We start from the raw sequence: 13296 nt of genomic DNA, 5'->3' as shown, positions 1-13296 counted from the left end.
AAGCAGAGCCAGAGTTCAGCTCCACCCACACTCTGAGATCACTGCAGTAACATGAGCAGACAAACATTTCTTAAAGTGACATTCTCATGACACAGTCTAATATATAATAATAATAATCTTTATTAGCATCACAAGTAGACTTACATTAACACTGCAATGAAGTTACTGTTAAAATTCCCTCGTCGTATCATTCCGGCGGGCCTATTTGGGTACACTGAGGGAGATTTCAGAATATCCAGTTCACCGAACAAACCCGTCTTTCGGGACTTGTGGGAGGAAACCGGAGCACCCGGAGGAGACCAACGAAGACACTGGGAGAACATGCAGACTCCACACAGACAGTGACCCAGGCCCAGAATCAAAGGCGGGTCGCCGGTGCTGTGAAGCAACAGTGCTAACTACTGTGCTACCATGCCGCCCTCTTACACTGTGCATGTTGTATTGTAATAATTTACATGATGTACTCACTCCATGCTGGTATTCTTTTGATTTGCACAGGGACTATATCTGTACCGGTACACCTTTCGAGGGATGAAATCTGATGTGAGGGTTATCACCAACCCATTTCCAATAATGGCAAAAACACCGATTACTTCCAGAATCTCCAGCCATATTCCTAGGGCATAGATACAGAGATACCTAATTTTCTAATTGCCACAATGTAAAAACTTAAAATACTTGAGCATTTAATTTTCATTTAATTTATCCTGTCTCCTTTGCTTAAGTTATTGGTTGTTTCATTGGTATCACATGACCTTCCCAAGCGGCTTGCATGTCTGTGCTGGGACTCTGAAGGGAAAATAAAATAAATCACACTCCTAGTATGTAGTCGTATTCATTGGGACCGCATACTGGAAATGCAATCCTCCAGTTCCATGCCTCTCAATCCAAATCCATATACACTTTAATTCCAGATGTGCAATCCTGGCTGGTGAGGGTCAATACTGCAGGAATAGAACATAGAACAGTACAGCACAGAACAGGCCCTTCGGCCCTCGATGTTGTGCCGAGCAATGATCACCCTACTGAAACCCACGTATCCACCCTATACCCGTAACCCAACAACCCCCCCCCCCCCCCAACCTTAATTTTTAGGACACTACGGGCAATTTTAGCATGGCCAATCCACCTAACCCGCACATCTTTGGACTGTGGGAGGAAACCGGAGCACCCGGAGGAAACCCACGCACACACGGGGAGGACGTGCAGACTCCACACAGACAGTGACCCAGCCGGGAATCGAACCTGGGACCCTGGAGCTGTGAAGCATTTATGCTAACCACCATGCTACCGTGCTGCCCAATAGTTGCATAAAACTGCTTTAAGTGTTGACATGTTACTTGATCATGAAGATAAGGATGCGTACCTGTTTGACTTCTGGAAGAAAATCAGAAAATGCTGGAAATACTTAGCAGTTTTCTGCTTTTGACATATTTTATTGTTGTTTCTCTTCCCATGACCTTCACTTATCAGAGATGCCACATCATTACTAGACACTGATCTGCATATTTAAAGGATCACCAACCTCACCAACTTAAGATCAATGTACTTGAAGCTTGCTGAGAGGGTTTGCTTAAATAGTGGGATTTGAGCAGAATGTCAGCAGATAACTGATTTTACTTACCTGCCCATTTGGTTACCACTGGGTGGATAGAGTTAAAATTGACCCTTTGGACAAATGTGACTTAGACCTAGACCTGGAGACATGAAAATTTGTACTTAAATTCAGAACTTACCTGGATCAAGCCAGATGTATATATTTGAATGACATTCCTTTGGCCAAGAGAATCCCTGCTTGGATTACAGGGTACTCCTGCTTGGGCCAGGTGTTCTAGAAAATGGATGTCAGAGCACAAGGCTAGGGAAGTTCACCTGGATAGACAATATAGTGCATATTCCAAACGGTGCACAGGCACAGAGCATTGGTTGGAATGCAGAGATGAAATTACTGCTTTGCTTGTCATACATTGGGCACCAAAGCTAGTGGCACCCCACTGACATGACAGGGGAGTTATGTCCCAAATCCTTTCATAAGGGTGAGCAGTTCACCAGGGACATTTAATTACAAGACTTGTGGAGTCGGCGCCACTTCCGGTGGCAACATGTAGGAGGAAGTCGCACGTTGGGTAGTTCCTACCAGAATTCTCGGTTTTTGGCCTTTTTCACCAGATTATTGGGGCGAATTCACATGGAAACCTGTCCTAATTGAAAGTTGGTTGCGAGAGAACATAGAACATAGAACAGTACAGCACAGAACAGGCCCTTCGGCCCTCAATGTTGTGCCGAGCCATGATCACCCTACTCAAACCCACGTATCCACCCTATACCCGTAACCCAACAACCCCCCCTCTTAACCTTACTTTCATTAGGACACTACGGGCAATTTAGCATGGCCAATCCACCTAACCCGCACATCTTTGGACTGTGGGAGGAAACCGGAGCACCCGGAGGAAACCCACGCACACAGGGGGAGGACGTGCAGACTCCACACAGACAGTGACCCAGCCGGGAATCGAACCTGGGACCCTGGAGCTGTGAAGCATTTATGCTAACCACCATGCTACCCTGCTGCCCCTGTAAGAATAGAGAGGATGACTAAGAACCAAAGAAGGACTACTTTGAAGACAGGCATAAGCGCTAGTCCGTGGAAAGGGTTGGGTTCAGTGAGGTGTGCTGTGGGAGGAAATATGGCAGAGGTGAGCTCTACGGGTGGGCTGCTTCAGTAATGATGGATGTGCTGGTGGAGGTGATGGCAGTTGAGTTTGAGAAGCAGCTCAGCAAACAGTTCGAGCAGCTTGGAAGGGAAATGCTGGAGAGTCTTCGGCAGTCAGTGGAGGACTCATTGGCCCCGATAAAGAAGGTGGCTGGAAAGACATTGGAGACAGTGCGGCAGCATGGTGAGGTGTTGAAGGGGATGGAGTCAACCCTGCCGGGGCACATTGGTCAGTACACCCATCCTGCACAACTTTGGACAGTGACCCGGGGCCGAGATTGAACCCTGGTCCTTGGCACCGTGAAGCAGCAGTGTAGTCCGAGTATTATGGTATTTTTGTTTTAAATGTATTCCATTCCAAACTTTTATAAAAGGATACAAAATATTAACAAGTCGGTGGGCAAACTCCCCAAAACACAACTATACAGTTTGTACAAAACAAATTTCCCATTTTTTAACGCCTCCCCTCCTCCCCACTCACAACAAACTCCTCCTCAAACATGGCCATGAACATCTCCCATCTTGCCTCGAAACCCTCCGCTGAACCCCTTAATTCGCATTTGATCTTTTCCAGTCAAAGAAAGTCACAAAAGCCACCCAACCAGGCTGCTACTTCCGGTGGCGTTGCTGACTGCCTCTCCAATAAAATTCTTCAGAGAGGCGAAGGCCACAACGTCTGTCTTCCTCCCCACCATTAGTCCTGGCTTCTCCGATATCCCAAATATCGCCACCAAAGTGTCCGGCTACACCTTCTCTCCCACTATCCTTGTTAGCGCTGCAACACTCCCGCCCAGAATCTCTCCAACTTTTTGCAGACCCAGAACACATGTGTGTGATTCGCTGGTCCCTGCCCACTTCTCATACTCATCTCACACTCATTCTTGCTCAAGTCATATGTACCTGTGTACCACCTTGAACTGTATCAGGCTCATCTTTACACATGAGAAAGTCGCATTTACCCTTCGTAGCGCCTCACTCCAAACTCCCCAGTTTATCTTCCCCCACAGTTCCCCCTCCCACTTCTCCTTAATCTTCACCACCTGCTGACCTCCATGCTCTCCCAGCCACCCGTATATATCTCCGATCCTGCCACCCCTTCCATATCTGGAAGCAGCAATCACTCCAATAGGGTATACCTCAGTAACTTGGGGAACTATTTCCAAACCTTCCACGCGAAGTCCCTTACCTGCAGGTACCTAAACTCACTACCTCTCAGGAGCTCTCCCCTCTCCTTCAGTTTCTCTATACTAGCAAACCCCATTTCCAGCTACAGGTCCCTCACCTTAATCAGCCCTTCTCTCCACTTCCTATATATACCGTCTACCCCCACTCCCCCAGCTCAAAACCATGACTTTCGCACAGCGGCGCCAACACTGACATCCCTTCTATTAACTGTCTCCACAGCTGGTTCTAGATTCTTACTGTAGACTGCACCACCGGCCTCTCTGTGTTGCGCCATTGGCATGCCGCTGCCACCATAGCCTTCAAGCTGCACCCCCAACAGGATTCTTCCTCCATCCTAACCCATTCTGCCCCTTCTCCTTCCCACCACCACCTCACCTTCTCCACGTTCGCTGCCCAGTAATAACGCAGCAGGTTCGGCAACGCTAACCCTCCCTTCTGCCTTTGTCTCTGTAACATTGCCCATTCCCTCATTATCTGAATCCCCAGGTATCTAAACCAGTCTCTGGCCACCTTGAATGGCAACCCTCCAACTAGGTTGTCTCACCGATCCAGCTCGTTCACCGGGAACACTTCACTTTTCCCTACGTTTAGCTTATATCCCGAGAATGCCCGAACTTCCCCAACAGGCCCATTATCCTCTCCATGCTCTCCAACGGGTCTGGCACATATAATAGTTGGTCGTCCACATATAGCGACACCCGATGTTCCCTCCTTCCCCTCGTAATCCCCTGCCACTCTGTCAACTCCCTAAGAGCCATTACCAGAGGCTATTTTGTAAGCGCAAAGAACAATGTGACAGCGGGCACCTCTGCCTTGTTCCCCTGTAAGTTCAAAGTTTTGTGAGCCTCTATCGTTCGTCCGTACCCTCGCCCTCGGTGCTGCACATAACAGGCGCACCCATGCCACAAACTTCGGCCCAAACCCAAACCTTCCCAGGACCTCAAACAGGTACTGCCACTCCACCCAGTGGAATGCCTTCTCTGCATCCATGGAAACCACTACCTCCGGTACCTGGGCTCTCGACGGGGTCATGATCACATTTAACAGCCTCCTTATATTACTATGATGTGGAGATGCCGGCGTTGGACTGGGGTGAGCACATAAGAAGTCTTACAACACCAGCTTAAAGTCCAAGCAAACCTGTTGGATTTTAACATGGTGTCAGACTTCTTACTTATATTACTAGAAAGCTGCCTACCCTTTATGAAACCTGTTGGATCCTCCACAACCACACTTGGGACACAATCTTCCATCCCAACTGCCACCACCGTAGCCATTATTTTCACATCCGTATTTAAGAGTGATATGAGCCTATATACCCACATTCCAACAGGTCTTTCCCCTTCTTTGGTATCAAAGTGATTGTTGCCTGTGTCATCGTCACCGGAAGCTCCACCTTCTCCTGCACCTCATTAAACGCCCCCAAGAGTGTGAAAGTATTGGCTAAGTTGTTGGCGGGGAGGATGGAAGATAGTGTCCCGGGGGTGGTTGCAGAAGATCAAACAGGCTTTGTGAAGGGCAGGCAGCTCGCGAGTAATATAAGACGGTTGTTGAATGTGGTGATGAATCCATCGGGGGCTCTGGCACCGGAGGTGGTGATGTCCATGGACGTGGAGAAGGCATTTGATCGGGTGGAGTGGCGGTACTTATTCGAGGTTTTGGGAAGGTTTGGGTTTGGGCCGAGATTTGTCGCATGGGTGCGGTTGCTATTTGTGGCACCAAGGACGAGGAAGAGGACGAATGATACGAGCTCACGAAGCTTTGACTTACACAGGGGTACGAGGCGGGGGTACCCGCTATCGCCGTTGCCGTTTGCACTGGCCATAGCGCCGTTGGCGATGGCTCTCAGGAGGTCGCGGAGTGGCGGGGGATTGTGAGGGGACAGAGGGAGCATCGGGTGTCGGTCTATGCTGATGACCTGTTGCTGTGTGTTTCGGATCCGTCAGAGAGTATGGAAAGGATTATGGGCCTGCTGGAGGGGTTTGGAGGGTTCCCCACCTTCCTTCCGTTCACCAGCATTACCTGCCAGCATGGCAACTCCTACCAATCGTCCCACCCCTCCCACACCCTCACCTCTCTGTTCTGTGAAAAAGGCTTCCTGCGGACCGTACACTCCCCCACCCAAACAAAAACTCAGCTCAAACTTCAGGTCACCTCCCCAAAGACAAACAAAAAGAAAAAACACAGGCAGCAGGAGAGGTGTAGGAACGGCCATCCCATTACAAATATTTCACCCCGCTACCCTTTGTCCACTCAACAGAAAAAAAAAAGAAAAACCCTCTACATTGGAGGAAAATAAAAAAGACCCCCTCCCTCCAACACCTACTCTACCCGTATTCTCCATTACTCCAAAGTGGCAGCACCTCTGTCTACCAAAATTGTTCAGTTCTTCTCCTATTTGCTGCTTCTGGGGTCTCAAAATAGTACTCCTGGCCTTCATAAGCCACCCATAGTTTCGCCGGGTAGAGCACTCCAAACGTGATCGGCTGTCGTTACAGCACCAATTTGGCCCTGCTGAACCCCGTACGCCGTTTTGCTAGCTCAGCTCCAATGTCCTGGTAGATTTGGATCTTGTTCCCCTCCCATTCACAGTTCCGCTTCTCCCTGGCCCACTGCAGGATCTTCTCTTTCCCCGTGAAGCTGTGGAGCCTCACAATCACTGCCTGTGGTGGCTCCCCAGCTCTTGCTTCTGCCTCAGAGACCTGTGCTCTCTGTCCACCTCACTTTCCTTGCCCAGCACCCTCTCCGCCACTAGCCCCGCCAGCATGCTCGAAACTTACCTCATGGTACGCGCATCTTCCACTCCTTCAGGCAGGCCCACTATTCGCACATTCTGCCTTCTCGACCTGTTTATCTGCTCCTCTATCTTCGCTCTCAACGTCTTCTGAAGGTTTCCTAGTGCCACCAATATTGCTGTGTTCCAAGACCACCCTCTCAATCTCTCGGATCTGCAACCCCTGTGTCTCTAAACATTTTTCCACCCTCTCCATCGAGCCCTTCAGGGGTGTCACAGCACCTTCGATGGCCGTCAATCGATCCTCCTGCATCTCCTTCCTCTGGTGGCGGAACTCTTCCTTGGTGAAGGGCATCATCTGTTCCATCTGGGGCTTTGCTACTTGCACTAGCCCTTCCCCCTCTGCCATCCTTTCACTGGCTGCTGCACTCTCCAACTCCTTGGCCAGGTCCTTCACCTTATTCTGACAGCTTTGGCAACCAGGAGACATACCACTCCCCCGGGGGGAGTGGGGGGGGGGGGGGAGATTACTTCTCCTCTGCCCTTCAGTTACACTTTTCCGTTACACCCAATTTTGGGTAAAAAGATCTCTTTTCTACGCCTCCAAGCAGGAGCTGCTCTGTATGCGACCAGTCACACCATGGCCACCACCGTAAGTCTATAATGGTATATAATGGTAACCCTAACCCTAATTTAATGGTTAATTAAAAGTAGTTTTGAGTGCTTCTCTTCTTGGTCTGTTGTAGCTTCAGGGGTTGGCATGGGTATATGGAAATGAAAAGGGGTGTAAAGATGGTTGGAAGTGGTGGAGGGGGCTTTCAAGGTATTGAGGTGGGTGTGGAGAGCTCCTTGGTTTTATTTTTTGTTGATTATTGGATGAGGGGGACTCTGGTGGGGGGGGGGGGGGTGGTGCTACCAGCTAGCAAACTGCAGTTCGCTAGTAAACAGGTGCAAGTTGGGGGGAGGGGCTGCAGCCTGCTGATCCTGTTTGTACAGGAGGTGTGACTGGCGGGGGGATGAGGATGTTTCAAGAGGAAGTAGTTGGGGGGTTGTGTGATGGGGGAAAGGGTGGGTTGGTAATGGGGACTGAGGTTTGTTCTTTGTCCCATCTGATGGGTGGGATCAGTGGACATCTTGGGTGGGTGCTGGTGGTTGGTGCATGGGGAGGGGTGATGGGAGCATCCCCGTGGGAGTGATGTTTGACCCAAGGAGAGGAAGAATGAGAGACTCTCGATTCGGTTGGTGATATGGAATGCGTGTTGTTGCTAATTGTGCTTTAACTTAATTGCTCTGTTTTATAACCTTTGCCCTGGAGTCGCCAGGTATCTTTCTGATACCACCACGAGGTTCAAAGCCAAGTGCTGATCAATAACTCAATACACCAGTTAGTAAGTTTCAAATCAAAACACATTTATTATACACACAGTCAATCACTACTCATGCATAAAACTCTACTTACTAGACTATCTCTAACACTAAAAGGCCTATACTTCGCTTTGGAAATGGCCCACCAGGTCAGGGGAACAATGGCCTTTCGTTCGATTCTGAGGCTGACGGCTTCAAAGCTGGTATGGACTAGTAGCTAGGAGCGCCTATCTTGTAGCGTGCGTTGACTGGAGACTTACTTGGTTGGTGCAGCTGCTAGGCAGGTCACGGTCAAGAATTGTTTCGAGCTGCTGAGAGACCCTGCCAAGACGGACGAATTGAACTTGGGGACTCTGTTTTATAGTCCCCAGGGGTTTCGCGCCCTTGTGGGCGGACCCCGTACCTGGTTCCAATTGATTGGACTAAGTCCCAATTGTTCTGATCGATTTCTCCAATACTGGAGCTGTTCCCTGATCGCTGGGCGGTTCCTATGTGTCCGTTGATCTTCCTTTGTCTTGGCTCCTGCTGGCGCCGAGGAGTCTGGTTTGGTCTCGATTACTTTAATGTATCCACTTGTTCCTGGGGATCGCTCATTAATATGCAGATGGTCACTGGTTTCGGTTCTGTCTGGGTTTTTGCAAGTCTTAATACACAGGAAACCTTGCACCTGCCTGTTTCCCTGTGCCTGGCTGAATTTCCCTGCATTCTTAGCGGACATCCATTTTGGAATCGGAAAGTGGCCAACCCAGGTGGCTACAGTGTGATTTGGGGGCCTGTTAAAACGGGAAAAAGTTATTGCGCCTTTCAAGAGCTTGAGGGCCGATGTGATGCTGTTGCAGAAGACTCACTTGCGGGTGAAGGACCAGGTAAGGCTCCGTAAGGGTTGGTTAACTCAGGTATTTCACTCGGCCTTTGATAGTCTGGCCCAGGGATAGCAATCCTGATCAATAAAAGAGTCCGATTTCAGATGCAGAAGATAGTGGCGGATCAGGGGGGCAGCTATGTGATGGTTTTGGGGGTGCTGGAGGGCAGGTTGGTAGTTTTAGAGAATGTATATTCTCCAAATTGGGATGACGTAATTTTTTTTTAAACAATCTTTTTATTCTCCTCATTTTAAACAATAAACTACCAAAGAAAAAAACCCCTAAACAAATACAATAACAATCCCCCACACACAAACTGCCCCCACTCAATATACAGACCAAAACATTCACCCATACATTCCAGTTAAAAAAAAACCCACAAATTAACAATCCGTAAACAATATAACCAAAGACAACAATACCGCCAACCACCCCTTCCCCCCCTCAATGTTCAATGGCAACAAATTCTCAGAAGTGTGTAATAAACAGCCTCCATGAATTGTGAAACCCTTCCTTCATCCCCTTCTGTTGAGACTTCACCTTCCCGAGAGTCAAAGAAATTCAAATAGCCCCCCGCCCCCGGCCCCCACCAAACTGTGTCACAGGATGAAGAAGCTAACCTCCACTCCAACAGGACCCGCCTCTGGGCAATCAGCGAGGCAAAGGCTAACAACATCTGGCCCCGCACCTGCCTGGCGCCATAGCCTGTCTGACCCCACGAAAAAGGCTTCTAGGGGCCCTGGTTCCAAGTTCACGAGCACTACCCACGAGATGACCCTGAGAAACCTCCCTCCAACAAACCCAGCACATTCTATGTAACTGTCCTAACCGGGTTGGGGGTGGGGGGGGGGGGGGGGGCTCTCACCCCCGCCTCCCCTCCTATCCACCATCCTCATAACTCCAGGCCCTGCCCACTGGGCTTGGCCCACCCCATCCCATTGTTACCATCGAGCCCCTCCCCCCCTCCCAGAATCCTCCCATCCACTTTCTCTCAAAAACACCTCACCCAGTATCGGTCCCCTCCCCCAACTTTTCACACCTGCTAGGCACATCGAAACCTGTTCTACCAGGCTCTGATGGCCGCAACCCCTCCCCCATCACACTCCCGTTCACTGGCCAGCGAGGTAGCCAGTGTGGAGGCCCCTGCCCAGGCCTCACTCCCCTCCCCCCAGCCTGGTCCCAGGAAAACAAAACACACAACCCCAGTGTAAACACACAAACCCCAAAGAACCATCAATGTAAAAGAAAATCTCAACTCTTACCTTGTCCAAATAGGCAAATTCAACTCAATTAGCACATATAACAACCTGCAGTGAAAAATAGAGCTACGTACACTCCTCCACCCTCCCTACTCTCAATCCTCAGTCCCAATTCTCACTTCTTCCCCAGTCCTTCTGCCTTCGCAAACGCCTCCGCCCCTTCCACCGTCTCAAAGTAAAAGTCCTTGAAGTTGTAGGTCACCCTCAACATAGCTAGGTACACTATGCCGAACCGCACCATGTTGTTATACAGTGCCGTCTTCACTCGGCCGAAGGCCGCCAGCCTCTTCGCCAACTCCACAGTAAAGTCCTGGTCGTATACCCGTTCCAGTCCACTGCACCTCCCGCTTCTGCTCTACCCAACTCAGGACCTTCTCCTTCACATGGTACCTACAGAAACAATAATCACTACACTTGGCGGCTCACTCACCTTTGGTTTAGGCCTCCACACCCTATTAGCCCGATTCCAGTTCATACCGAGAAGGAACTTTCCCCTCCCCAACAGCTCCGCCAACATCTTGGCAAAATACTCCATCGGCCTCGGGCCCTCCACCCCTTCGGGCAGGCCCACGATCCTCAGATTTTGCCACCTAGATCTGTTTTCCAGGTCCTCCACTTTGGCTCGCAGACCCTTGGTGACCTCCACCACCCTCTGCAGCTCCTCACCCATCAAGGAGAACTGATCACTGTGTTGCAACAAGGCCTCCTCCACTCTCTTCAGTTTCTAATCCTGCTCCCGCACCTTGGCCTTTATCCTCGACACCGCTGCCTTCACCGGGGCAATCGCCTCCTCCACCAGCACCTTCAATGCTGCCATCAACTCCTTTCTCACCACCTCTGTGTGCTTTGCGAACTGTTGTTCAAGTTCCACAACCATCACCTTGGTCATCTTTTCTGCTGTGACCAGTGCAGCCCCAACCAGCAATCCAGGCTCCGCCATCCTTCCAGTTGCCGAGCCGACCCTTCCACTCAATGGCAAACCTTCATTCACCCCCTTCTTCATGGCAGCTTTCCTTTGGGTTTTGGACGTCTTTCTTCCTTATGTCTTCCTGCATTTATTTAACCAAAAATTGCCCCTGAGACCAGGCAATAAATTCAAAAAAATCAAGCCTCAAGCAGGAGCCATCCAATGTGCGACCTCCTCCTACATGCCGCCACAGGAAGTCGGATGATGTAATTTATGAAGAGGGTAGGGCAACTATCCCAGATATGGATAAGCACATGGATCTGAAGGTGGACCACTCCAAGCCAAAGTCTTTGTCCCACTTCGAGGAGGGGGGGGGGGGGATGTGGTGTGAAGATGTTGGTGATGTTTGTAAGAGAGATGGGGGTGTGGATCCATGGCCGTTTCTGCACCGGGGGGTGCAAGGAATTCTCCTTTCTATCGCGGGTGCATAAGGTCTATTCGCAGATCGATTTCCTTATTATGGGAAGGTCTCTGTTACCGGGAGTTTGGGGAGTGGAGTATTCTGCAATTGTTATTTCAGATCATGCCCTGCACCTGATAGATGTGATGTTGGAGAGGGGGCCAGCCAAATGGCCAGCCTGGAGTTTAGATGTAGGGCTGTTAGCAGATCTGGGGTTTTGTGTGACGGTGGCGAGGGCAATTGATGAGTATTGGGGAGATCTCGCCCTCGGTGCTCTGGGTGGCTTTGAAGGCGGTGATGAGAGGAGACATAAGTGCATAAGGTGCAGGCTGATAGGGAGGCTAGGGAGGAGAGCCAGCAGCTGGTGGATGAAATTCTGAAGGTGGATAGTAAATGTGCGGAAGACCTCACATCTGAATTGTTGGCTAGTAGGAAGAAACTGCAGACGCAGTTTAATCTGGTGACTACGGATAAGGGGGTGCGCCAGCTGCGGAGGCCGGGGAGGGGCAATGTACGAATATGGGGAGAAGGCTAGTCACTTGTTGGCCAGTTGAGGCGGCAGCCAGCTTCCTGAGAGATTGTTCAGGTGCTGAATATGGGGGGTGGGTTAGTGGCTGCGCCTGAGAAGGTGAATGGGGTGTTTGAGGTGTTTTGTGAGAGGTTCTATAGGTTGGAACTGCCAGATGATGAGTTGGATATGGGGGAGTTTTTGGAGAGGTTGGTGTGTCCCACATTGGAGGAGGAAGATCGGGAAGGGTTAGAAGAGCCACTGGGGACGGAAGAAGTTTGGAAGGCAATCGGAAGCATGCAGATGTCAAGGCACCAGGGCCAGATTGTTCCAGTGGAATTTTATGAAAGGTTTGCTGACCGGCTGATACCACTGTTAATGGAGGCATTTGAGGACTCAATGGCTCGGGGGGTCGCTCCCGGAGACGACGATCCATCTTGCTTCTTCTGAAGAGGGATAGGAACCTAGCGGAGTGCGGGTCATATTGGCCAACCTCTTGTTTTGGGCGTGGATTCTAAGATCCTGGCGAAGGTGCTGGCACTCTACTGGGTTGGAGGACTCTCTCCCATCTATAGTGGAGATGCAGCTGCAGAGCTTGGGACCATATGAAGGGTTGTCGGTGAGCATCCAGCGCCTGCAGGTGCAGTTGGAGGAGTCCTACCACATGCAGGAGAAGGGGGTTCCGACAATGCATGCCGCGCGGGCCAACATTGCATGGGTGGCGTCCGAGGTGGAGGCATTATGGTGATGGTTTTGGCTATGGATCAGCATGTCCAAGGCCTGGGGCATTCTGTGCAGATGCTGGCCGAGGCCCAGGACAGGGTTGCCACCTCACAACGACCATGTCCCAGAGCCAGCTTCAGAGCGTGACCCAGTCACAGCGGGCCATGGCTGGGAACGTCAGCAGCATTACCCAGGTGCTAGCTAACGTGGCATGGACACAGAGGGAGGTGGCCCAATCCCAGATGGAGATGGTGCAGTCTCTGGCTGATGTGACACAGCCCTAGAAGGCGGTGGCACAGTCAATGGGTGATGTGGCGCAGTCCCAGATGGAGAGTTCACTCCCTGTGCTCAATGGCCACAAGCAGGCAGACCCTGGTCTAGAGTATAGCGGGCCTCCAGGACTGGCAGCACTAGGTGGCGGGGGAGCCTCAGGGGATAGCTCCGCTCATCCTCATCCCATGGGAGTAGCCCGGGGGCCATCGAGCACCCTGAGGAAGGAGGAGGTGATGGGGCCAGTGCCGGTCACTCCCGCAGGGGGAGTGTCAGAACATCGCAGCACCTCAGACTCCCCCCCTCCTG

The 13296-nt window shown here is 50.8% G+C and overlaps 1 protein-coding gene across 1 annotated transcript in view; it reads right to left on the bottom strand.

The window, feature by feature from the left end:
* The window catches only part of LOC119971676 (anoctamin-9-like), a 411929-nt gene that overhangs the window by 87499 nt on the left and 311134 nt on the right, over window positions 1-13296 (bottom strand). Inside the window, exon 20 of the mRNA XM_038807554.1 lies at window positions 469-616. Coding sequence (XP_038663482.1) covers window positions 469-616 — 148 coding nt within the window. The remainder of the gene's footprint in view (window positions 1-468; window positions 617-13296) is intronic.

Source organism: Scyliorhinus canicula, chromosome 9 (assembly GCF_902713615.1).
Source record: "Scyliorhinus canicula chromosome 9, sScyCan1.1, whole genome shotgun sequence".
Taxonomy (NCBI): Eukaryota; Metazoa; Chordata; class Chondrichthyes; order Carcharhiniformes; family Scyliorhinidae; genus Scyliorhinus; species Scyliorhinus canicula.
Note: the sequence above shows the minus strand (reverse complement) of the source record. Positions and strands in the feature narration are given on the sequence as shown.